The 25,780-nt window shown below is 38.8% G+C and overlaps 5 protein-coding genes across 5 annotated transcripts in view; 3 read left to right on the top strand and 2 right to left on the bottom strand.

Moving 5' to 3' along the window:
• The window catches only part of LOC144666195 (uncharacterized), a 50,284-nt gene extending 49,215 nt beyond the window's left edge, over window positions 1-1,069 (top strand). The window contains exon 66 of the mRNA XM_078527563.1: window positions 520-1,069. Within this exon, the coding sequence (XP_078383689.1) occupies window positions 520-615 (96 nt within the window). The 3' untranslated portion in view covers window positions 616-1,069. The remainder of the gene's footprint in view (window positions 1-519) is intronic.
• Window positions 1,070-3,564: 2,495 nt separating this feature from the next.
• On the bottom strand, window positions 3,565-9,959 carry LOC144666243 (origin recognition complex subunit 5-like). The gene is made up of 5 exons (XM_078527646.1): window positions 9,753-9,959; window positions 7,417-7,935; window positions 6,593-6,797; window positions 5,496-5,681; window positions 3,565-4,030 (listed from the first exon to the last, which is right to left on the bottom strand). Exons 1-5 carry the CDS (start codon window positions 9,957-9,959, stop codon window positions 3,780-3,782), a joined length of 1,368 nt encoding a protein of 455 aa, XP_078383772.1. The 3' UTR covers window positions 3,565-3,779.
• Window positions 9,960-10,202: 243 nt separating this feature from the next.
• LOC144666241 (cholesterol 24-hydroxylase-like) lies at window positions 10,203-15,014 on the top strand. Its single transcript, XM_078527644.1, has 4 exons — window positions 10,203-10,836; window positions 12,642-12,975; window positions 13,601-13,673; window positions 14,497-15,014. The coding sequence occupies exons 1-4, from the start codon at window positions 10,231-10,233 to the stop codon at window positions 15,002-15,004; spliced, it is 1,521 nt and encodes a 506-aa protein (XP_078383770.1). The 5' UTR covers window positions 10,203-10,230; the 3' UTR covers window positions 15,005-15,014.
• A 783-nt stretch (window positions 15,015-15,797) lies between these two features.
• On the bottom strand, window positions 15,798-21,460 carry LOC144666256 (endoribonuclease LACTB2-like). Its single transcript, XM_078527659.1, has 7 exons — window positions 21,285-21,460; window positions 20,799-20,965; window positions 19,809-20,035; window positions 18,702-18,854; window positions 18,028-18,099; window positions 17,522-17,603; window positions 15,798-17,156 (listed from the first exon to the last, which is right to left on the bottom strand). Exons 1-7 carry the CDS (start codon window positions 21,458-21,460, stop codon window positions 17,110-17,112), a joined length of 924 nt encoding a protein of 307 aa, XP_078383785.1. The 3' UTR covers window positions 15,798-17,109.
• LOC144666262 (uncharacterized) lies at window positions 21,432-25,102 on the top strand. Its single transcript, XM_078527670.1, has 5 exons — window positions 21,432-21,642; window positions 21,718-21,784; window positions 22,190-22,254; window positions 22,786-22,852; window positions 23,944-25,102. The coding sequence occupies exons 1-5, from the start codon at window positions 21,567-21,569 to the stop codon at window positions 24,506-24,508; spliced, it is 840 nt and encodes a 279-aa protein (XP_078383796.1). The 5' UTR covers window positions 21,432-21,566; the 3' UTR covers window positions 24,509-25,102.
• The last annotated feature ends 678 nt before the right edge of the window (window positions 25,103-25,780 follow it).

The raw sequence follows: 25,780 nt of genomic DNA, 5'->3' as shown, positions 1-25,780 counted from the left end.
CCACATATTTCTGTGGTTAACATTCTTATAGACTAAAGGAATGAGGTCATAAAATGTTTAAAACCCAAGTGAAACAACGAGTCGTTAGGCGAGTGATTTTACTGCAAAGCTTTAGACACGGAACATTAACCGGCGAATTAGATGAAAACTCAGCGCCAAATTTCGCGTGTGTGTGCTCGTAAGATCGCATTTTTTTTTTTTCACTCTAATCTGACTGTCTTGTGTTGGAAATTTCGTCCTAAATGTTTCAGGTGACGTTTCACAACTCGCCTGATTCTTTTTTTGGAAAAGTCGGGACAATTTCTCAAGGTTTATGAAAATTACCTAAAGTTGCGTTGCGTTACAGTTTACGTCATGGTCTAAACTCTCATCGACCATAACTTTCGACTGAGTAAGGGCAAAAGAATACTCTTAGTCATTGTGTTATGATATATGTACAAAGATATAGCACATTTGAACATCAGCACACTTGTTAAGGTAATTTATGTACTTAAAAAAGTTTCTTGTTTATTCGTGTAGCATACCGGCCGTTTGAGAGGGAAGATATCGGACAGTCTCTTGGGAGATCTGGAACCGGATGAGGTCCCAGAAACAAGACTTCCTCCAAGGGTTTAAACAGTTTATGCACAAACTCAAACTATTTAAAGTCAAGCAGATATTATAGATGTAAATAAAAATCAGTCCATTTCTATGCGCCGGCCGTTTTGTAGCCGCGCTTCCTGTTTAGCCGTTCCGTGAGCGCTATGAAAAATTGAAGTCGGTTGGGCCTAAGGGCCAGCTCGATCCCAGGCTGTCTCCAGACAAGGGAGGAAAAAGAGAGCAAGCCTGGGATCCAGGTTGTCAATTGGACTGTTAAGCACATAGCCTTCCTTGGTTTCTTTCTGATGAGCTATCGACAGATAGTTTACTTTTGAACAAGCAGTAATCCCGAAGCAACTTCATGTAATATACCCAAGAAGTCCATTTATCTTTGATAAAAAGAAGCTAGATGATAATAATAGGTAAAAAATTATCTTGTAAAAGAAAAAAACGTTTAAGTTTAACGAGAGTGTGTGAACGAAAACAAAAACCTAGCAAAAAATAAAAAGAGTTATAATAGATATTGATAAGACAGCAAATTGAAATGCATTCAGTCACAAGTTACACCATTCGTACTGCATTATACTTTAGTTTAATAGAAAATCTCACAATTTTACCCGAATGATGACTCGTGTGGAGCATGGATAACAGGTCTGATCTGGGTTTATTTAAGAATCGAAACAAAAATGTCTCTTTAGATAACTATTTATAAACATGCCTTTTAGCGGTCAATTTTACTAAGAGAATATTTTAGGATGTAGTGACTCCTTGGGCATATACTGCTGTCGCGCACTGTACAGCTGAGCCCGCAGTTCTCTGCAGGATGTTGCTAAGTAACATAACGTAGGTTACAAGCTCACGTAACGACTTTTCAAGTGCTCGTGCTTTTTTTCTGATTACATGATACGAGTCGGAGAATTTTCGGGTGCTTAACGAAAAATTACCGAAAGCGGGACTTTACACCGATTGAATAACACACACGAAAGTTGTTGTAAATAACTGACTTTTACGAGCCTTATGTACATAGAAGTTTTTGTATATACACAAGAGTTTGTACTTTTGTATGTGTTTTGCAAATAAAATTGTTTTGCACAAGCGTATAATTGTTCTGTTCACTGTTCTTTACCTAATACATACCAGCGATCTGTACAATTCGGTGATTCGAATAGGAGTGCAAATACCCGTGAAAATAACCCCACCCTACTGGAAAAGCCTCTTTTAACTTCCCTGCGGTTGAGACTTGTCAAGTATCAAGTGTAAAAGAAAGGGCTCTGCTCGCAAGGTGAAACAACCCATTCCTATTCCTTTATTTACCAACAGTGTATTTTGGATTCTCCCTCGAACAGTTTATTGGAACCCCGGGATAATACATGGTGCGGCTGTCCAAAAATATAAGAGGCGGAAAACGACGCGTATATAAACCCATCCCTGTTTATATAGGCTGAAAACGCCCAAAACGTACAGAAAAAATGCAAATCAATTAAATTCAAGTTACACTCCAAGCCTATGCCTAGCAAAGAAAAAACAGCCTCAAGGGATTTCTTCAATAGGGCGACTTGTTATCACGTGTTTGGCAGTGCCAAGTCATTAGCCTGAAATGGGAGTCATTTCCTCAAATGTCCCTCTACTGTCAAACAGAAGACTACTGACATTCCAGGCTGCCACTCCATGTTTGGACAGACACCGTCCTACATCTGTATAGCAACGTGTATTCAACACCCCACATCTGTTTTTGTCCTCGTGGACTTGTCTTTCTTTTGTGAGCCTTGCACATGGACGGGGTGACATTTCTCAATTTCTCGATCTGTAGCTCGCCAGTCCTGTAGTCTGTTACTCACTGACCATTTCTTTTATTCCATTGTATCTTGTCTCTTAATAGACAAGGACCCAGTTTTTCTGGTGCACCAGATATATCTCTACCCAGTGGATAAGTGTTGACAAAACAAACTCTCCTATCCACTGGATAGTGATTTATCCGGTGGATAGCATTAGAGCAGTTTTCAATTGAGTGTCGTAAAAACAAAACCAAAGTAATTACTCTGGCCAATCACAAAGGACACAGACAATCTAGTGAACCAATCAAAACTCGAAGCAAATACATGTACCCAGCACGAAGCGCGGGAAAACGTGCGCGAGCGAGTCACGATTGGTTTTGGTTTTAGTTCTGATTGGCGGAGAAAGTGGCGCAAGATTTTTAAGCCAATCACTGAGCGTAGTAATGCAAAACCAAAGCAAACGCAATTTACTTTCGACACTCAAGTGAAAACCGCTCTATCCGCCTTTTCACTCGCTATGCACAACTGGGCCAAGAAGTAAAGGGACTTACTATAAAAGAGGACTTCCCAGGGGGAGAGGGTCAAGGTTCTCTTGTTCCCAACAACATTTTCCTTGTTTTTCCGCCCGTGTTTCCTAAAATAATTTCTTTGATGTTGGTGTTCACTGTTCCCTAAAATTTGCTCTTGTTCCCGTGTTCCTAGTTTCATTTTCCTTTTGTTCCCAAACAGTTAATCCCCATGTTCCCTTGTTTCCTGAAACCCCTGAACCGCCGACCGGTTAGCTCAGTTGGTGGAGCGACGGACTACAGTGCGGGAGGCCCGGCTTGAGTCCCAGACCGGACCAACACTCAGGGTCTTAAAATAACTGAGGAGAATATGCTGCCTTTGCAATAACATCTGCAAATGGTTAGATATTCTAGTCTTCTCGGATAAGTACGATAAACCGTAGGCCCCGTCTCCTGCATCTTCAGTGTTATGGTCAGCAGAGGACGTAAAAGAACCCACACACTTATCGTAAAGAGTAGGGCATGGAGTTACCGGTGTTGTGGTCTGGTCTTTGCCCGTTGTACTGTGCTTACTGTGAAATGCTCGGAGATATTAGCTATAAGCTACTCTTCAAATCCGAGGGTAAACAAAGTGATGATGATGATGATGATGATGATGATGATGATGATGATGATGATGATGATGATGATGATGATGATGAAAGAGCCTCATAAAAGGGTGTTTTACAGTGCAACCAGGCTCGTGTGTTAGTTCAGCAAACAAATTCTACATGTGGTCTCCAATATTTTACAATCTGCAAAAATTAAATTTGATTTTCGGCTTGGTGTTATCAGTCTTTCCTGACGATCATGTTCTTTCTTCTCAAAGCCTGCTAAGCTAAATTTGCGACAAAAAATGTTACAAGAAATTACAACTTGATCACACGAAGTCGTACAAGTACTGCACAATATCAAACTGCAACTGCTTGGCAATATCTGAAATGGAAAGGAAGTTCACTAGACACTTGTATTTGGGGCAGTCTATCTGATCATCTGATGTGATTTGAGCCAGTAGATTCAGTGAAACAAGCGAGGAAATCTGGCACAGAATGCTGGCGGACGGGGCGACATTTTCCTCCACAATACTGTAGAATATGGCCATTAACCTGTCCAGCTGGAAATTCTTAGGACCTACAATAAAAGAAATTTACCGTCACTTATTGGAATTTTTAAACTGAAAATTCATCAAGTTGAAACAAAGGAATTGTTGTTTTTGTTGTTAAGGAAATCGGAACCATGACGTTGCTTTGGAAATCTGATCTTAATTAGCATAGATTTTTACGATTTTATTTCTCCCTTTGCTCCGTAGTTTAGCTTTGATCGAGAAGATATATCAACACTCGAGAGAGTGTTTCATCGCATTTCCAAACACCTCGAAGTTCAGTCGTCAAAAATACTCCGCTGCGCGTCGTACTTTCAACTCTCTTCTCGGTGTTCGGAAATGTGATTAAACACTGTCTCTCATGTGTGATATACTACATCAGCATCCATATTCCTTCCTGTACTTCTCAGAAGGAAAATTGGTTCGCGTGAAATGTTTCAGGCCGTAGGAAGTTGTACTTTTCTTTGACTTTCCTTTGCACTCAGATTTCTTTATTTTTCGTCTAACCCAGGAAGGACAGAGATCATTTTCATATAACATCTCGGCGGACATATTTTTGTTCCAAAACAATGTTGTTTCTCTTTTTTTGGAAAATGAGAAATTTCTTTTCTTATGCAAACAAATCCTGCCCAGAAATTGCTTGGAGACATTTGAAATTTGACCCAAAACATTCCATAATTGTGAAGTAGCTCAGAGCAGAGCCTTGGAGTGTCTTTGTTTGATGGCTGATAAGTTACCGGAAGTTTTGCGCTCAAGCGTCACAAGTTAACTCGCCCACAATGAACAAATACTGTACAAATTTATCAGTTTCTAGGTGCTGCGTTGGCGGGCAAGTGAAACACTTCGTTGAGGTTAATAAACAGCCGTAGCACATTTGAAAAAGCTGCCGTTTCGGGCGTTGGTCCTTCGTCGCAACAAAGTGCTCTGACGAGGTGCTCGAGGGGCTCACAACGTCATCTTTTGGGATATATACTTTATGATGAACTCCATAGATCGGTCTTCACTTGAGTATTGAGTTGGAATGTAATTTGAGTTTGCTTTGGTTTTGCGTTACTACGCTTAGTTATGGATTATTTCTTTTATGACACACGATTCGAAACTGCTTAAAATACATTTCTAGCTTGAAAGTACGTCAAGCATAACGTAGGTCAGGCAAGAAAAATAAGCTTGGTTCAACAACAACTGTGATGTATAACTGGGTACACTTACAGCATTCACCCATAACTATATTCCATTTTGTAGCCTACGAACAGGCTCCTAAGGGAAGTACATGTAGGGCGAAAAATAAATTGGCAAGCAAAGTAAGCCGAGAAGGGTAGGCGATGCTGAAGCTGAGCTGGCCATGCTCAGCTCACTTCGCTCACCCTTCTAGGCCCACTTGAGACTACAATGTCCCAAAATAATTAGCCTGCGAACAGGCTCCCAAAGGCTAAACATTTTGGGACATTTGTGGTATTTAAAATAACTATTCTTTAACTCTCTTTAGAATCCTACCTGTCAGCTGTGTGTTGGATTTCTTAGCTTTAGCAGCTGCCTTTGCCCTGTTACTTAAACCTCTTCTCCCCTGCTTGGTAAAGAACCTCCTGTCTGTGTGAGCAGGGTTGTAAGATGCCAGGTATGCCGCTATCAACAGGTACTTGGCATAGTACGGTAACTCAATGTGAGAACGAACAGAAATGCCTACGAAAAAAAATCAGGGATCCCCAGATTGTAAAAGAGGTGTTGTTTGTCATAAAGACAAAGTGGCTCTTTGTGCTAGCACTTACAGTACTTACAGTTTTCTGGGTAAAAATGAAGAACAGCTCAAAAAAATACCCTTACCCTACCAGTTGCCTGTCTGCTGTTTGTTGGCCAATCGTTGGACATTTGTCCGCCGACTGCTGGCCGTTTGTCAGCCGATAGGTATTGGCTAAGTTGTCAACCAACAGTTAGCCGACAAATAACCGTCAGTGAGTGAGACTCGTCTGTTGGTAGTCTGCCGGTAGACTGTCAGTAATCTGTCAGCCAACAGTTCACCGAAAGTCAGTGGAAGGGAGTTATTCTTCACAATTGAAGGGCTCGGTGTAAAAAGGGCAGTCATGTTTGGCTAAAAATGAACATCGTCAAAACAACTCCAAATTTCACATCTAGCTTTGTTTACGTCAGCAAACCACTGTGCTGTTTTTATTTCCTCTGGGTTTTGCTTCGTTTTCAAGAAATAGTTGCAAAAAAAAAAAAAACAGTTTGTCCAGTCAGCATCTTTTGGATTTCCTTTGTTGCACTTAAACAAAAGAATTCCTAAAGACACTGTATATTATTTCTCAGAAACCGAACAGAAGCCAGCGAAAATAAATATAGTAACATGACTGACACATGTAAACAAACCCACACACAAAATTTGGAGTTTTTTCACAATGTTAATTTTTAGCCAAAATCACTTTTAGTTAGTTAACGCCTTTTTCCACCAAACCTTTGGCGTTATTGGCAATGTTTACCAGTTTTTGTACCAAGGAGCAATAGGCCATTCCTGAGCTCCCTTTTGCCACTGTTTTACTATACATTAATCTTTTTAGATACCAAAAACATAAAATAAATGAACACACATTTCTTACCTTGTCCTGCAAGGTTCTCGCCATCGGTCTGTGTGTCCTGCCCAATAATATTCTCCCACTGATTGCTAGACACCTCTCGGAGGTACACTGTGTGGAGGGCCTTCTTAAGATGAGGCTCAATGTTCCGCCATAGTTTGCGACTGTCTGTCAGTTGTGCATCACCAGAAGCAATTGGTTCACAGTATTTTGGAAAATGAAGAAGAGCCTATAATGGTGAAGATTGCATTAAATAAAAATTTATTTTATTTGGCTTCATTTCATCATTTTTTTTGGGGGGGGGAAGGGGCGAGGGGCATAATTTTGCATGATTATGGAGGTTGTTTCTTCAGTGGAATTTCACCACTATCAAGAAGTGTAGAAAACCCCAACAGAAGATGATTATTATGTCTCGCATTTCATTCATTTCATCTATTCTGTGGTACCCATTTATACACCTGGGTTGAGATAGGGTCAAGGTAGGAACTATGACAGGGTTTATACTCCTTTCACCTTTGGAAATTCCATAACCTTCCATGACTTTTTCCTGGCCTAAATTTGAGCATTTCCTTGTTTTCATCACAAAAAATGGTTTCGCACATAGACTCTTTCGAAACAGAGGCAAAGGTTAACTCTTAAATGGCCTATTCCATGACTTTTCAGGTTTTCCATGACCCATATGAACCCTGCATAGGAATAAAGTGTTTTGCCCAAGAACAAATCACAGTTTTAACCCGGCAAAGGGCTCGAATCTTGACTGCTTGATCCAGGGTCTAACAAACTAACCATTACATCACCACCATGTCTCAGTACTCCTAGAGAACTCCTTTAAATTACATGCCACTTACCAGATGTCGTAGCTCATTCAAATCCCTACACACTGAATAAAATACGCTCATGAGAAGTTGGCAGTATGCTTTGAAAAATTCCACAGGATATTCTGATGGGCAGTCTCTTGCCATAATCTGCAGTAATTCAGTCTTGGAATAATCTGGCAAGTGAATGATAACAGGCTCGTAAAATCCTGTGCCAACTTGGAACTTTTCCCACACAATTTGACTGAGCAAGATGACGCAGATATTGAGTTGTGTGAACTCCTGAAGTTTCAAAAATGCAGGAAGAGCGTTTGCCTCAATATCTCTTAGTCTTTCTGCTTTATCAAGCACAATGTAAAATGTTTCAGTTGTGAGTTCCTTTGATAAGAGGGATTGCTTGAGATGTCGTAAAAAGTCTGTCATATTGTCACATTTTGGTGGGGTATTTAATAAATCATCTTCTTCATCTGATTCTTGCAATTGGTATAAAATATGCTCGTAAATCAATCTTGCTGTGAAACTCTCCACACAGTTCACTGACACGTGAGGAAGCTGTATGCAATACAAGAAAAAAAAAGAAAAAAAAAAAGGTTAGTTCAAACCTTCTCCTGCACAGACAGGTAACTGTATAAAGAGAACGGTTTTCAATTTGAGTTTCATAAAGCCCGGCAAAACAAACATAATGTCTCTAGCCAATCAGAAAGGGAAAACAGACAATCCAGTGATCCAATTTAAAACTTAAAGCAAATGCATGTAACCAGAGAAAACATTTCCCCAGAGCAGCTCCAGACACTTAAATTTCAAATCACTGTGGCTCTGAGACCACTCTGAGGATTTTTTTTAACATTGCAAATTTACTGTGCTCTTAGAATAATGACAGGGTGTCTAAAGCCTCTTAATTTGTTGTATGTAAGACTCTTGGGTGCCAGCTCTTAAAAACTTTCATGATAGCAAGGTGCAGTATACAAGTTGCCTGTGGCAACTGGGCTCTGCTAGAGCATACATGTAGCTCTGCTTTGCAAAAAGTTATATCTTGACGATGCTGATAATTATTCAGTAATACAAAATGGGGGTCACAAAACTTGTTTTTGAGTTATAAGCACTTAAAGCAAAAATTAAGGGCTGTTACCATTCACTGTAAGTTATGGTTATGTATCAGTCAATTCCAAGACTGCCCATCCATCCGCCCCCCCCCCCCAGGGCATACCCTGGGTATTTGACTCAAGGTTAGCTCTGTACAGCCGGGAATTTGACGCAAAACTTTGCCCACCCGGTGGGGCATTTGACCATCGATGAAACAAGGGTCAGCAGTCACATGTTAAAGCATTTCGACATCTGTTCATGAATTCACTGCGACTACAAATGTTCACAGTACTCGTGCTATTCCTCGATTCCGCCTCTGTTTTTGTTACAGTATCCTTTTTACCTTCATGGAAAAACATTGAACTGTGGATTTGTTGTCAGAAGACAATTCTTGACGTTTTTAATATCTATAAGGTATTTTCAAGAAACCCTTCACAGATAACGTTTTACCGGGCGTATTAGCAGAGCTAGAAAGAGCAATTTCAAGCTACACAGAGCGAAAGTAAACATCGATTTTTTTGTCGTCTTGTTGTATTTTTTTCATTTTGTCTTAAAATTCGAAAAGTGTGGGGAATTTGACGCTCTGTGAAGCCCTTACTGGTGGGGCATTTGACCGTCTAAACTGCCAACATAGCGGGGAATTTGACCACAATTTTTCGAAAAAGTCAAATGCCCGGGTGTTTGCCCGGGGGGGATATGGGTAGTTTTGGAATTGACTGATACATTACCAGTGATAAAGAAAATAACCACAATTTGTTTACCAATGATTGGTTATTTGTTTGATATCATTTTTGTAGCAGTAACTGAAAAATATTTCTAGCAATGACCCATCAAAAGCATAAGAGCTGGAATGTGCTGGAAACTGTGGTGAGCCTCATTAAGAGGTGCTTCATGCAAAATTGCAGCCAAAATTGGTGACCTTAAATTTTATTTTTTGTAGGCAATGGCATCTCTGCATAATTTTCACTTTGCAGATTTCCCACTCATAGAAGGAAAGGGGTTCAACCTAAACTTCAACTTTATTTATATTTTCAAACTGGAACTAGGATATCAGATTATTAAAATGTTAAAGGTATATGGGAATTGGGAACATGCATATGCACATCAGCATACGGTGCACTTTTGTCAAGTTCAGGGAAAAGTATTATTAATTTGAAAACATTTCATGGATATTTACCTCCTGAAAATGTTTTATATAGTTCAAATTGTAAATAGTAAAATAATTATGCTGCCATGTTATAAGGTTAAACGCTCAAGAAACATAATTAAGCTTACTAAACTCTCACCTCTAACTCTTTCAACAAAGTTTGCACGAGGAAGGATTTCCCAGTGGCCGTGTGCCCACAAACAAATACTGCTGGGCAGGAAAATGACGCCCTCTCTCCAAAAAGGGACAGTAATGTATCTATTTCAGTCTTTCGGCAAATGACTTTGCTGTAGAGATCCTGAAGACTGTCTTCGCTATATCCAAAGATCCCGCCATTTGCCGCCATGTTAGTTTTGAACCAAAAAACCTGGGGCGAGTAGCAAAACTTTACTCTCTAGGAGTAGGTACTTTTTGTGTATGTTTTGGTGAATGGAAATTTGTTAATTTTAGCTTGCAAGTTTGATTTCTATCTTGAAAGCAATGTTATTTCTTCAGTTATTTGATATTTCGGTGTAATTTTTTAAAAGGAACGTGACTATTAGTGATCTCTTTGTTGTTTTATAAGGGTACACCTCTCCCTACCCCGGTGGCGTTTAACGGGAGTGACAAAAAACAAGATGGCGTCCTTGGTGTTCGCAGCGCTCTATTTTCTCTTTATTCTGTTCTGTTTCGCTGCTTTTACTCTCGCGTTTTGCTTTGTGGTTTACCTGCATCATAAACATAAGACGCTTGACCACATTCCAGGCCCAAAACGAGACGGATTTTTCTGGGGAAATGTGAAGCTCATGCAGCGCTTGAAAGAACAACACGGCTCGAGTGGCTTTGAAGTCTTCAGACATTTGTCGCAAGAGTATGGCCCTGTAATGATCGTCTGGATTTTTCATCTCCCGATCGTCTACATTTCAGATGCCGATATAGTCAAGAAAGTGCTTATAACGTCTAATCTTCCCAAGGATGCCTGGTCGTATGATCAACTCGGCTATTTGTTCGGAGAGAGGTTCATGGGGAGAGGGCTTGTTTCTGAGACGGATCACGAGAAATGGAAGGCCAAACGCCTCGCGGTTAATCCTGCATTCCACAGGAAATATTTAAAGGAGCTTATGGCACAGTTTAATTCGAGTTGTGATATATTTTTGGCAAGGCTGACTGAGTTAGCTGATGGAAAAACCGAGGTAAAAATGGCGGATGAGTTTAACAGGATTACTTTGGATATAATTGGGAAGGTGAGAACAGTGCACAACAGGAAATTTTTCAAGCAAGTTCCTTTATTCTTCTTAATCCTGGCTCTCCTCCGGAAGTTGCTTTATAGCAGGTTCAAATTCATATTGTATTAAATGGACACTAGCAAATTTAATACTGGGGATACCGTAATGATTCAATTTAGCGCCCGGGCCTTACTTTTGGTACCTCAAGGGAGGGCGCTTATTCGAGACAGGGCGCTTATTCGGGACAGGGCGCTTATTTAATTTTTTGAGAAACAACCAAATGTATCTTATAATAACAGGAACTGTAACAGTTAGAAATTGTGAAAAGTTCAGTTACTTTTAAAATAATTATTCATTTTAACAGTAAATATATACATGAACTGTACGGTGAACGGTCAGGAGTTTATCTAGTTGACATCAATGACTTCAGTAGGGCCAGTTATCCACAATAGGGGCACTTAGTAAAATAGGGGTGTTTATAAGAATGGGGGCGCTAATAAGAATGGGGGTGCTTATTGGAATAGGGGCGCTTATTTACAAAAACACATTCGAAGAGTGGCGCTTATTCGGGAGGGGGCGCTTATTGGAAGGAGGGCGCTAAATCGAATCATTACGGTAACCCTGCAATGAACTAGCATCCCATTTAGTTAAGGGTAAGGTAAAGTCTACATTCGAACCTAGTCTGCATCAAATTGGAGCTTTTCCCAGTTTCAGTAGCATGATGCGACAAGGAGAACTTTTACTGGATGAGATGCTAGTCCATCACGGCTACCCCAGCAGCACATTTCCCAGTATCCACTTATACACCTGGGTGGAAAGGGGCACTTCGAGAGTAAAGCGTCTTAAACTAACACAGTGCCCTGCGCAGGACTCGAACCCGGACAGCTTGATCTGAATTCCAGTGCCCTAACCATTTGAGTGGAGGGGGACAGGGGGCAGGAGCCCGGGAGAAAAGGGGCGGGAAGCAGGAGGAGAGAGGACGGGAAGCGGGATTCTTAAGGTGGCGGGAACCGGGAGAAAACGAGTGCAATTTCGTAACATTTCATTATATTTCGCAATAGACATGGAGCAAACAGGAAATAACAGCTACGAAAAGGGGCGGGAGGCAGGAGTAGAAGGTACAGGAAGCGGGAGTAAAAGGTACGGGAGGCGGGAGGTTCAGACCCCCCTGTCCCCCCCCCCACATTAGACCACCGCACCTCACATGCTGGAACCATCTAGGGGAATCCCATCTAGGGGGAGTAGAAATACTTGCAATTGCTTCATGCTACAGAAACTGGGATTAGCTCTGGTCTGATGGGCTGCTACATGTAGGCTTGAACACAGACTTAGGCTTTACATATCCTACATGTACCTCTCCTTGGATTGGATGCTTGTCCATTGCAGGGTTACCCCCAGCATTAAATTCAACAGTAACCCATTAAAACACCCGGCTGAAGAGAGGCACTATGAGAGACAAGTGGCTTGCCTAAGAACACAACACATGCTTTGATCGCTTGATTGGGTTTCTAGCATACTATTATTCCAATGCCTCCAATAGGCTTTGGAGGATGAATAATTTAAATGATAAACACTGAAATTGCAGTCAGGAATATTCATAACTCAAATATTTGTCTGTCACTGACTATTATCAAACGTTTTAAACAACGTTTGTTTGAAACTCTTATAAAGACGTTTCGGCCGAGAATCTTCTGCCTTCCTCGGTTTTAGAAAAAAGCCAACGGCTTACAACGGTTACATTATGCACTTGTTTAAAACGTTTGATAATAGTCAGTGACAGACAAATATTTGAGTGATGAATAATTTGTCTGTTTCTTTTGCAGGTAGCCTTTGGGATTGATTTAAATGCGATTCATGAACCCGATTCTCCATTCCCCATAGCCGTACGGGAAAGCTTAGCTGCTCCACTGTGGTCACTAACTCACCCACTTCATGCAATTGATTTTACAACTTATGCCTATCAAAATTCAGTCATATCTGCAGTTCATTTCTTACGGGATACTGGGAAAAAAATCATTGATGAAAGAAGAAAAGCGATAAGAAATGGAGATGAAGTGCCAACAGATATTCTCACCTACATCTTACAGTCCACGAATGAAGACACTGAACTGGACTATGAAGAGCTGTTGGATCACTTTGTCACTTTCTTTATTGCTGGTAGGTAATAAATAAACAAATCATCTTGGGCTACAAATAATTATTTTTTCTTGAAAGGACACATGTCTGGTAAAGTCCATGATTAAGTCAAACAAAAAAATTTGGTCGGACATGACTCATTGTTAACTTTATTTAATTTAACTACTCAACATGTATTTCGTCCCCATACTGAGAACTGAAATTTTGACTACCCAAGTCAGTCATTTGGTGACATCGGGGAACTGTACTTTGTGTGAACTTAATTTTGATCAGTGGGTTTTCTCATTACATGTGATTTGTAATATTCACAATACAAAACCACATTACCGAGAAGAAGAATAGTAGGAAATTTAATTTTAGATTTAAATAGGCTTTTCCGAGTTACCCTTCACCTCTGTTTCAAAAAGAGTCTAAGTGCGAAACCATTCATACATGTATGACATAAATTTGTTCATTACAACCAGTTTCCATTTTGTTGAAAATAGGTCAATTTTGGTCGGCCATTGTCCGATGACCAAATTTTTCAGTCCTGCAACTACTTTTTTCATGGGTAGCCTGTGAGCAGTGTTTCTGTTATACAGTCAGGTAAATTAAGATTTGATCATGCAGTCACGTGAAGACCACGGTACTTTTACTTTTGTGACAGGTCAGGAGACCACTTCCTCGACACTGTCCTTTATGTTAGCAGAGACTGGAAAACATCCTGAGGTTGAGAACAGGTAGGTTACTTGAAGTCTTGATTAATATCCTTGATCACCGTCAAGATAATAGAATTGCCTACAAGTTGAGCTCATGCAATCAGAGTGCAAACATGAACGGAAATGAGAAGCCAACTTTGAGAAAGTCTAATCAAGATGTAGTGTTTTAGGTAATTGTGAAGAACAGCTCCCGCTAACCGACTGTTGGTCGACTGTCGGCCGACAGTCGGCCGTTTGTCGTCCGTCTGTCGGCCGTCTGGTGGGCTGTCGGTGGCCTGTCGGTAGTCTGTTGGTAACCTGTCGGCCGACAGTTGACCGACAGTCGGTTAGCGGGAGCTGTTCTTCACAATTACCGTGTTTTAAATCAAAATGGCAGTCAGACAGATAAAGCTGTATTTAGAGCATGAACTTAGGAGAAATGGTGACCTATCTAATGGCTGGACTCCTGAACCAGTTGAGGAGCATAGTTTTTTTCTCCCGTGTTTTTCTTCAGCAAGACACTGATCAAAAATTCCTGCTTACAGGCAGCGCCAAGTTTTTATGCATTACATTAAGCACAAGAGACAGCATTCCAGTCACTTCCAAACACCAAGAAGAGAGTTGGAAATACAGTGCAGAGCATGGGAAATGTGATGAAACACTCTCTTGTGTGGCAGCTTGATATATCTTCTCATTACAATCAAAACTAAAACTACAGAAAAACTGGAGAAACAAAATCATAAAAATCTGTGCAAATTAAGATCACATAATTATATCAAAACCACTTTCAAAGTTCAAATTTCCTTTGTTTTAACTTGATGAAGTATTAAATGAGTTTGAGAATTTGTTTTCTTATTTGCCATAGGTTAGTTCAAGAGGCTGAAGACACCCTTGGTTCTCGCCAATTTGTGTCATTTGATGACCTCAGTAAACTAAACTACACTGGTCTTGTGATGAAAGAAACACTTCGATTGCATCCCAGTGTCCCTGCATTCACTCGAGTCATGGCTAAGGATGATGAGTTAGGCGGCCATCAAATCCCTGCTGGTACATTGGTAAACATTGGTGTATATGCCTTACATCACAACCCCAAATATTGGAATGTTCCTGAGAACTTTGATCCTGAGCGATTTTTATCTTCTAGAGATGAACATGAAGCTGGTTATTCGCACTATGCGTATATCCCTTTCTCTCTCGGCCCTCGTCACTGTATTGGTCAGATGTTTGCTGAATTTGAAGCTAAAGTCCTCATGTCAAGGTTTATGAAATCTTTTAAATTTAAGTTGGTCCCTAGACAGGATTATGGATATGAAGATTCCAAGGCCACTTTATCACCAAAAGACAGAATCCGCTGCACTTTGACTTTGCGATGATGTGAAGTGTGATCTGATAATGAATAAGTTTAGCATTCTTGAACAATTTATGCAGAAATACAATGTGATTTAGAGATTACCTTTAATAACAAAAATTTTGGACTACTGTAACATAACAGTACATGTAAAACCTGAGCAGAAGTCAACTTTAGAGTCAAGAGTACACATACTATAAACATTTTGTCAGTTTTGATAGTTTTTTTTATTATAGAGTACAAGATGTATACATGTATTATTAATACTTGGTAGGTCTAGAGACTGCAACTTACAGCTGTTCAACAGCCTCACTTGGCCATCACAACAGTTGGTACATGTACCTGCAATTTCTGCTCTTAAAACATTCAGAATAAAACTTTTTAAAGGTAATCGGTGTTTTCTGTAATTATAATTATAGAGATGGACAAAACTTGTTGAAAAGAATTGATGGTATAATAGAGTAATACTCGCCTTAGAAAGGCGATGATCTTCGATGATCTGAAACAAACAGGAGATGTAGTTTCGTACATACAATAAAATATACCATTTGAATGAATGTGAACTTTATTCCAAAGGGTTTACGAACGACTTGTAAATGAAATGCCATTTGTGTACATCTTCACTTCTCAAACTCATTAATAATTCGTCAAGTTAAAACAAAGAAAAACATAGCCGTGAAGGTGGTTTGGATACCTGGTTTAGATTTTTACAATTTTATTTTCCGTTTACTCCATAGTTTTTGCTTCGATTGAGAATACATGTATATAACAAACAATCGAGACAGTGATTCATCAGCTATCCAAACACCTAGAATTTCATCAAAAATACTCCACAGCGCGGCATATTTTCAACTCTCTTTTTAGTATTTGGATATTCCGATGAAACACTGTCTCTCGTGTTTGATATATTACATGATGAAGGGTCACACTACTTTCCAAATTATTTTGCTAATTACTTTGTAATTTTATTGCTACTTCTGAGGAGTCGTTACTTTTAAACTTTGCACTGGCAAAGTTCACCTTTTCTAGTAAAACTTTAAAATTAAATTATCTTGTGCTAAGGCACACTCCTGTTACATTTTAGGAATTAGTAAAATGCAAACCTTTGGCTTGTTGATTTGTTTAATACATGAACATGTCACTGTTGAACAGATTTGTTATTAACTTTACTATTTGGACTATTGCGATTATTCTTTTAAAAATACTAGTCAGAAGAACTATTAAAGCTGATTTCCAGTCCGTACTGCGCAGACTCGGGGTTTGTTTACGTTTTTGTTTTGAATTCGTTGAAACGTTACACTTGGGTGACAGCATACATGATGTTTTTTAGTCCGCCATTACAGTTCGTTTCGTTCAAGAGTTTCCGATGAGCTGAAACGTCGGTTTGAAATAGCGTCAAGGTTCTTCTACTCGTTATATTTGTTCTGCAAGGATATCTGGCGTTAATAATGAAGAAAAAGGTAAGTTTGTCGCGGAATTTTTAGTTTTGCTTGTAAACATTCCCTTCGTGTGGGCTCACATAAACATTGCAGCCGAGATTGCGCAGTACGGACTGGAATTCATCTTTAACAGTTCTTATTATTCTTCACTATTTTTTACATCTAACAGTTTTCATGTAACTTTATATTCAACACATTGTTAAAAACGCCTGATCCATTGCTTTTGAATTTAACAATTTAGATTGAAAAATAGTTTAACTTTCTTTGTGTATAAGTCTGACCAAAACATCATGAAATTTGTACAGCTGTAAGTCCCTCTTCCCCAATTTGCGCAGAAGAAGAAAGTTTTCTAAATGTATATTATTGCATTCCACAACAACGAAAAATAAAAATAACCTATAGCTTGCTAAGAGCCGTTGCCCAATTCTCTCCTAAGGCTGTTTCTATTTTCCTGGAAATTTTTAAAAGAAATAATCCCAGAAAGGGTAAAAAGTATAATTTACTTAATAATTTACCTTTTCTGTATTTTTTTATGAATAGAAACAGCCTTGGTAAGGAGACACTCCTATTGCCTCTCTCTGCTTGAATGAATATTAAATATTCATTTGACAAAATTGATGATGGTGATGATGATGAAGCTTACAAAAAAGCTTGATGTTTAATTTATAATTATAATGTAAATTCTGTATTACTAAAGTGAGCTCTTCCATCTTCTTCCATTGTCTGACTCAATAGAACCTGAAAACAAAGAACAATTATTAAAAAAAATAACTTACACTTCCACAAGGAGCCAAAATTGATTTCGATTGAATAATTAACTGCGCTGTGCAGTTCTTGCTCTGTGCGTTGTTTATTTATTTTTTGTGTTTTTAGTTTTGTCGGTGACCAGGTAACCCTGCGATGGATGAGTTCACATCCCATTCAGGGGGAGTAGAAATACTCCTAGTCACTTCATGCTACAGAAGCATTTAATTAAATCTAATTTGTGTATTAAATTGACTGTGTCCAGTGGCTAGATTAATTACTTTGGTTTTGGTTTTACGACACTCAATTGAAAAAAAAAAATAATATTGAATTTTGTTCTCAAAGTTAAGACAACTTACTGGCTCTTCCTTCTTTCTCCAGTTTGGTGAGATGATGTTTCACATTACTTTCTGCTGCTTTATGAAGGTGCCAAGGTGTATCCTGTAAAAATTCATTAAATAATTGTTAAAATTGATAATTCTTTGAAATGTGCTGGCAGGGGTTCATGGTACCGTTAGTAGTTTAATTCAAAAAACAAGTCCGATACTTGGGGATAAAGGAGATGGGGAGGTGAGAATGACCTTTCCCCTTGTGGGTCCCAGGGAGGTATACTAGGATATAACTTATATTACCGCATCTTATTTTAGTGCAGGTGTGAGGGTGGGGTGGGTGTTTATTTGGCTGGCATATTTCCGTCACCAGTTTTCTAGATAGTGGAAGAGGCTCGGGGTGGGTCTGAATTTAGTAATAATTTATTAATGCTTTCCAACACTGGTTTCCTTGACACTTCATAACATTCTTAAAGTTAATTTACTAAATATTATACGTCTAATAATAAACACAGTCAAATTTATTCTTATCTTACAACATAAACTTTCTTGACAATGTCCATAGCAGTTATTAAGTTTTCAGGGTCTTCTGCTAAAGCATCAAGTATCTGAATGGAAAATACATCTGAGTTACTAATAAAATAATTTAATAATACATTAATTATTATCAAAGTTTATTTTATAGTTAACACTTGTAACTATGAACATGATCATTGCATAGTCAGAACACAAACAAATAAAAAAGGTGACTGTTTTTTCGTTCTTAAATTATAAATCTATTTTATTTCTGATGATGGCATACACATCGAAAACGTTTGCAATCATGGTTCTTTTTACCTTATTAGAGGAATATAACGAGGCATTTTAACAATGCGAACAAAATTGATGCGTAATAAAATTAACGCAAATTTAAGAAAAGTTCTGTTAATAACAGGTATCGTTAATTTCCTATAATACTTAAGGTAATTGTTTATTCCCTTTTTTAGCCTTGTAGATAATCAAATCTATTTTAATTACCAATAATCCATGAGTGTGCGTTGGATATGAGATAATTGATACCCAACAAGGCACCTAGCACCGAGTTGGTTATAACTATCTCACATCCTACAAGTGAGAGTGGAATAATAATTATTCCATTTATTAAAAACAATCTTCAATTATTCGTAATTATACCTTTTTTGATTCTAATCAATGGGAGATTAGTACACACCTGTTTTTCTCTTAGGTTTCTGTGTTCGATGTATTCCTTGATTTTTGTAACAGCTTCCTCGACAACTGGACCATGTCCAGGGTAGATAAGATGTGGAGACAGATTCAAGATGACTTCTAATGACTTCATGTATGTGAAAAGATCCTCAAACACCTGGAATTGCAGAATGGTACCTCAGGTTAAGCAATGTTTAAGTTAATCAAAGTAGCTAAAGTCTGCCTCTAGGTCAAGTGGCCCACACTCGCACTACTGGCAAGGGTATACATGTAGCTAGCCTTTAGACCCATACATGTAGGCCCAGGACTACAAAGTTTTCAGCTCTAAAATGTACAATAGAAAAAAAAATTTTTGCTGGTCCAATTTTAAAGACGAAAATAATTGAAACAATGTTAACATTTCTTAGCATTATATATCTTGAAACTCCCCTTTCCCAATGAGATCAAGGCTCATCTAGCAAGTGCAAACTGTGGAGCCTTCTGAGTCAGCCAGGTGACAGGCAGCTTATCATAATACCAAGCAAACATGGAGTGATTGATCCTCATTGGACTGTGCTGGTATGACAGCCTTTAAAGGTGCATGTACATGTACTTCTTTCTGCTTAGCACTAGTTTAAGATTGGATACAAAATGCTCCACATGTCTGTCTGAGTGCTTCAATAGAGATTTGGCAAAATGGCACTTGAAGACTCCATTTTGTACAGAAGTTTACCAGCTCTTGCAATCTTGTAATTTTATTTGTCCTTTAGTGTAGCAGTTGCTATTGTTTTGGAGGCTAGGGGCATTGTTTTTGTTGTTTGTTCTGTTGTATTTAAAAAAGGTAGCAAGCCATTCATGTGAGACCTTGCGAGAGTGACTACCCAACCCACACCCCACCCGCTGGGAGCAGATAGGAACTGAATAACAGCACTCTGCTTTATGAAGTGTAAAAGGCACCATGTATGGGGTTTTTTTTAATAATTTTTTTATATATACTTATATATATATTTTTTAATTTGTTTTTTTTGGTATAAAAAATTTTTTTTATTTTTTTTTTAATTTTTTGGTACGGAAATTTTAATTGTTCCCCCTTCCCCCCTGGCTGACCCTGAAAGGGCCATATTTTACTTACGGCAGTGCCCTGACCTAGAATACAATCTCCAGAAAAGACAGCATTTTCCTCTTTCAGATAGAGTATCATGTGATCTGTTGTGTGACCAGGAGTGTGAAAAGCCGTTAGTGTTGCTCCTTCTGTTACTATTTCATCTCCATCCTTGAGGTAGTTGTAACTGTTTCCAGTGTGACCACTGATCTGTTCTGCGACACCCTCCTGAGGGAGCTTTGAAATTCTTAGATGACCTGTAATTTTACCAGGTAAGGTAGTGAGCAGCCCTCATTCAATCAATCTACATGCATATACCATCTTTCTTTTATTAGTCTGTGATTTGACACCATGGATAAAAGTCACATTACTTTACCTTTCAATACCACACAAACTCTAAAGTTCAAAATAAACCCAACTAACAATTTTATTGGGAATAAGTTTTTTGCTGTCATCAATCATAATAATGGAGACAGCCATGAAAACAGAAACAAACAAAATGGATATTTCAAATCTCAGAGATGCCAACCTAAAAAAATCGAGATCCGGGGCCGCCGGCCTCTTCTAAACTCAAAACGGCACAAAGATAGAGCTTCACCGAGTCATCCACAAAAATGCGTCAAAAATTAATTTTCTCCCAGATTTGGCCAAAATAAGGTACCACGCATTTTTAGACCCTGTTCCGGGAGATTGACGCCCGTACGGGAGACCGGGAGATCGGTCTGTATTCGGGGACTCCCGGATAATCCGGGAGACCAGTTGGCATAGATGAAATCTACCAATCGCAACTGACATATGACAGACCTTTTGAACCAGAAAAAGTGAACATCTGTTTCCTGAGAGGTCTGTTTTGATGATTGACAGCAGCCAAAAATGCAACTTAATTTATTTGCCTTCATTGAATATGGCATATTACTGCACCCTTGCAATAATATTCAAATTCTGCTCAATCAACAGTCAAGGCTTTGCCGGATGTTATGAGATGGTGTGACTTCACGCAACTGATGTCAAACTGCATACCTGGATTTTTTGTGCACTTCAGAACATCAGCAATCCCTCCTACATGATCTGGGTGCCAGTGCGTGACAAGAATCTCTTGTATACTGGAATCATTGTTAGAAAGTTCTTCTTTGAGATGTGCTACGTATTCATTTGAGCCTCCACTTCCTGTATCAATCAATATCCGGCTACAGAAAACGCAGTAAACAAGAAATGAAACGAGTTAACAAGTTAAAATTATAAAGACATACCAGTACTTTGACTAATATTATGCTATTCCATTAATTTTTTTCATGAAATTTAACATCCAAGACATAGTTGCCTTTAAAATAATTATTATATACAATTTTTAAGGCAACATTTCCCTCCCCATCTGAGACTATACCGGTATATCCTTGTGTTAAGTAAGCTTACTTTAAAAAAATAAATAAGGTTAAAATTTGCCAGCCAGGACAAATTATTGCCCCTATCAAATAAGCGCGCGTTTTATAGAATAGAAATAAATACCTTTTGCCAGTCCCTATAAGATACGTATTAGTTCCTTGAAGCGTCATAGGGCTGGGATTACACCCTAAAATGCGTAAAACACGCGGAGATAGCTGCTCAACCGTTGGCAAGCGCACTAGATTCCCAGCAAAGCCAGAGTACATGGCCGCCATTTTGTTGCCCATCTTTGATCTCATGGGTATATCCGCTGACCGTTCGCGGCTTCAGCTTGCTTGTTGCCATGCCATGCAGCAAGTTGCTAAAGCGTTCATAGAGACGATTCATTAGAAGGTCAACACAAACATGGAAAGCACAGAACAAGAGAAAGACAAACAAAATCCGGCTACAGCCGAAGACCAAGACAATATGGCTGCAACGAGTAAGTTTGGATCATTTTGCGGTTTAAATTAAAGTTTGACCGAGTTTGAACTGATTTTATTCCTTCCTACCTCAGCTGAAACACGGAGAATAGACACCCTGTCTCGACCTAAGCCAGTTCCGGTTGGGTTTATCGAAGAGAGGTAAGAAATCTAGCCGATTTACCTTGTAATCAACTCTGCGATTTATCATCTAGTGCTTAGGTATCATAAATCAGCTTTACGAAGTGTTGTTCTCGACTTCGCGGCAACAAGATTGGCAACATTCCTTCCCGCAGGCATGCATTGTTTCATGTTTAATTTTGCGATATTCGTGAAACTCCATAGGGGTCACTTTGGTTAAATTGCCTCTTGATCTCTCTTGTACGATGATGCTTCAGTTGCTGGAGATCAGAAGAATCGAATGATGTTACGTCTGGATTCAACTTAAAGGCAGGAATATTGAATTTGACTTCGTGCTCGGAACATGGCATGCTTGCAATGTGTTGCGACATCTGCAGACTCCAAATCGGAAATACAATATAACTTATTGTTTCTTTGCATTTTTAGGCGATCAGTTTACTGGGATAACAATTTAGCCAAGGACTGGGATAACATAGAACCGACCAAGAGTGGTAACGTATATTTTTATATCAAATATTCAATATAAAACAGAGGAAAAAAACGCCGGCTTCTGTCGCAACTCAGATGGAACGTGTTGTTTTAATTGATTTACCTTGATAGTTTAAGGAAACATTAACTCGGGTTCTTAGCAACCAGAACCGACTATCACGATCAGAACAGCTAAAAATATAAATGAAAAAAAATAAATCTTATTAGATTAAGTATAAAAGCAGGAGGAATATTATTACGGGAAAAATGTTTTTCCTGTTGAATTAAATAAAATTTATACGTACATGTATGTGCAGTTAGAGTAAGAGCTAGTACATGTACACTATAAATAATAAATTACTTGAATGTGGCAACTCACATTTTAGCTTTAATGGAACTGGCTAACAAATATATTAAATATTATATGCAAGTAGGGTATCAAATATGCTGTATTCAATTTGGTTATTTTTAGAAAAAAATAAGCTCACCTAGATCTTTAAATAATGCCTGATTTATTTTAATATTTTCTCTTGATTTTCCTTACAAATCAACAGTGTTAAGTGACAGACAAGCACAACTTGTGTATAGCAAGCAACTTCACAGAGAATATGTTGGCGACAGGTAAGGTTTTCAGAATCTGTCTTTTCATACCATTTGAACCCACCAAACAAACATTGTGGTTTGTTGTTGTTGTTGTTTTTTGGCAAGAGAAAGCTACCCAGCATTTAAAAGTGGTTTAATGCAGTATTAGTTACTTTACAAAAGATTTTTACAAAGCTCGAAACAACTGTGTCTGCTTGCCAGTCATTTCGTACCCAGGGACTTTTTGTTTCAGGGTCGGGAGGCGGAAGGAAAAGGTACAGGAGGCGAGAGGTTCAGACCCCCCTGTCCCCCTCCAGACCCATGCTACATGTGATTACCAACTGAATGTGGGTACAAATCAACAGAGTATGAAAGGTCTGGGTACAAATTACCATATTTTCTCAATTAAACGCCCAATAAATAAATAAATGCCGGGTCTCTAAGGTGAAGTTGAAAATACGCCCTTAGGTATTTTCTGGGTGTATACCGGTAATAAGCTGTAGGTATATTAAACAGTCGGGTACATGTTTGTCAAAAATAATGAATAAAAACCGCTGCTTGATAAACATCGGACTTAAATAAACTGCAGGAGTCAAATAAATGCCGGGCCCACCAGGCTAAGTTTGAAACAAAAGCCAGGGGCATTTAATCAAGAAAATACAGTAAATGAATTCCCTGTGTCTTGTCCAAAAGCCAAGGCTCAAACCAGGATGCTCAATCTAAACTGTAGAGTACAGCATATAATGAACCATTAGGCCACCACCAACCCGTTATGGCTGCAGCCGGGTTTATAGACAGGCCCTGGTTGTTTGAAGGGTGGATAACACTATCCTCCAGATAAATCACTATCACTTATCCGCTGGATAGCGATTTATCCGGTGGAAAGCATTATCCACTTTTTGAACAACCGGAACCTGGGTTGAGTGAGGCATGCACACGGTGAGTGCTTTATAGCATGTAATGCCCAAGAACACAGCACAATAAGCATGGTCCCTGAAGTACACTGCACATCACTGCACCATGTGTCACCTCCCAAAAGAGCATCATTTTGTTGTTTTTATTAGTTTTATTGTTTTTGTCACGGATGTTGGCATCTTAGTGAGAAAGTATGACTTTATTGTACTCCACAGGAAAAGTGCTATATGGCCAGTCAGTGAGGCAGCAATGAAAGCCACAGCATCAGGGCGAGTTGAAACCCTGTCAGAACCAAAAGCTCTTCATCGAGATTATCAACAATGTAGGCAAGTTCAAACAGTTGTCAGTGAAACAGCCATGAAAGCAGAGCCCTCGCAACGTATAGAGTTTCTGGCACAAGCAAAAACTTATGCTCCCTTAAAAATCAAGCCAAATAGTGATTGGGATTGGAGCGAATGGGAATCCGATTTAACAGAAGCTGCGAAAAATGCGTCAACACCAGAAAGAGTTCTTGTTCTTTCAAATCCCAAGCAACCACATCGAAGCTACCAAGAAGGGCGGCCTGTGATCTGGGAAGTGTCACAGTCAGCCCAAAAGGCACTTCCTTCTCTCAGAGTACAGCAGCTGGCAAGACCAAAGAGTCGCAGCCAATACAATGAGGATTATGATGCTAATGCGTGGAAAGTCTCACAAGGAGCCAAAGCAGCACAAGCAACACCTAGAATTGCAGAACTTGCAGCACCAATTCCTCGAAAAGTTAGAAGTAAAAAGGTCGTTTGAGCTGGAGATGAAGAATTTATTAATAAGTTCAGATAATATTAATTTACTTAATGGTATAACAGTCACATTGATCCTTATGAATGGATTGATATATTTTTGTTAATACTTCGATGACAGAGGCTAGGGAAACATAAATGAAAAAGCTTTTTCTCCATTTATCAAGGTTAATACATTATACAAGTGGAAGAAAAAGCTTTTTTGGGAACTTAAGTTATGAAAAGAAGGCTTTTCTTTTTGTGTGTGAAATATTCTGAGAACTATTTAAATTTTTACTTTACCTATCAGAACCAACTGATAAAATTAATGATACCTACACTTATTTTGTAATTCACTTTTTCGTTAAGTCTTACTTTCTAACTTTCGCATTTTACTTTCAATTGCAATGTTAGAAAATAAACAGGCAGTAATTTTTTACATTTTTTTATTTTTATTGTATGTACATTTCTACAAAGAACACAAGCATAATGTGAATGAAATGCAGCCAAAAAGAATCACTTTCAATTTTTTTCCATTTTTGAATAAATAATTTAAAAAAAGGAAAAAGTCACTGTCCTATTTCAACAAATAAAAAATGTTTGTGGAATGTTGTTTTAATCTGCATTTTTCATTGTCCTTTGTATGTGTTATTTAGCAATCAACACTTATTTACATGTCAAGCAAAAAAAAAATTTCCTTACTAATCAGCCTCTATAACACTAGTCTCCCTCACAGCCGCTCTTAGTGTCGTCACGCAAAATTTTGCGTGACGACACTAAGAACGGCTGCGAGGGAGACTACTATAACACAGACCCTTGTGATTTCTCATCCCCAGATCTCTGGCTGTTGTTTCCATCTGTGTTTACTTCACAAGCTAGTTGCCAGGGCCTGTTGTTCAAAGGGTGCGGGATAATGCTATCCTCCAGATAAATCATAGGCTCGATTTCTGCCGCCTTCTCGAGTCCAGTGGCTCATTTTCCTGAAAAGCGGCTGGAAATCGAGCCTTTAGATAAATGTCTGTCCTGTGGATTAGTGTTCAGAAAACAAACTACGCTATCTTTGAACAATCAGAGTCAGGGCTACAATCCTTTTGGTCAGCCCCTTAGACTCATAACCTCTGGCCAAGGAAGATTTTCTTTTTTAATCGGTAATATGTTTGTCCAGCAGGGATTTGCTACAGCAAATACATAAGAAGAACCAAGAAAAATTTAATACTGCTCGACGTTTCGGAGACATCTTGACTCCCATTATCAAGAGACTTGTACAGTATGCAAATAAGGAACGCTACAAAATAAG

This window comes from Oculina patagonica, chromosome 9 (genome assembly GCF_052425735.1).
Source record: "Oculina patagonica isolate OP01 chromosome 9, crgOcupat, whole genome shotgun sequence".
Taxonomy (NCBI): domain Eukaryota; kingdom Metazoa; phylum Cnidaria; class Anthozoa; order Scleractinia; family Oculinidae; genus Oculina; species Oculina patagonica.
Note: the sequence above shows the minus strand (reverse complement) of the source record. Positions and strands in the feature narration are given on the sequence as shown.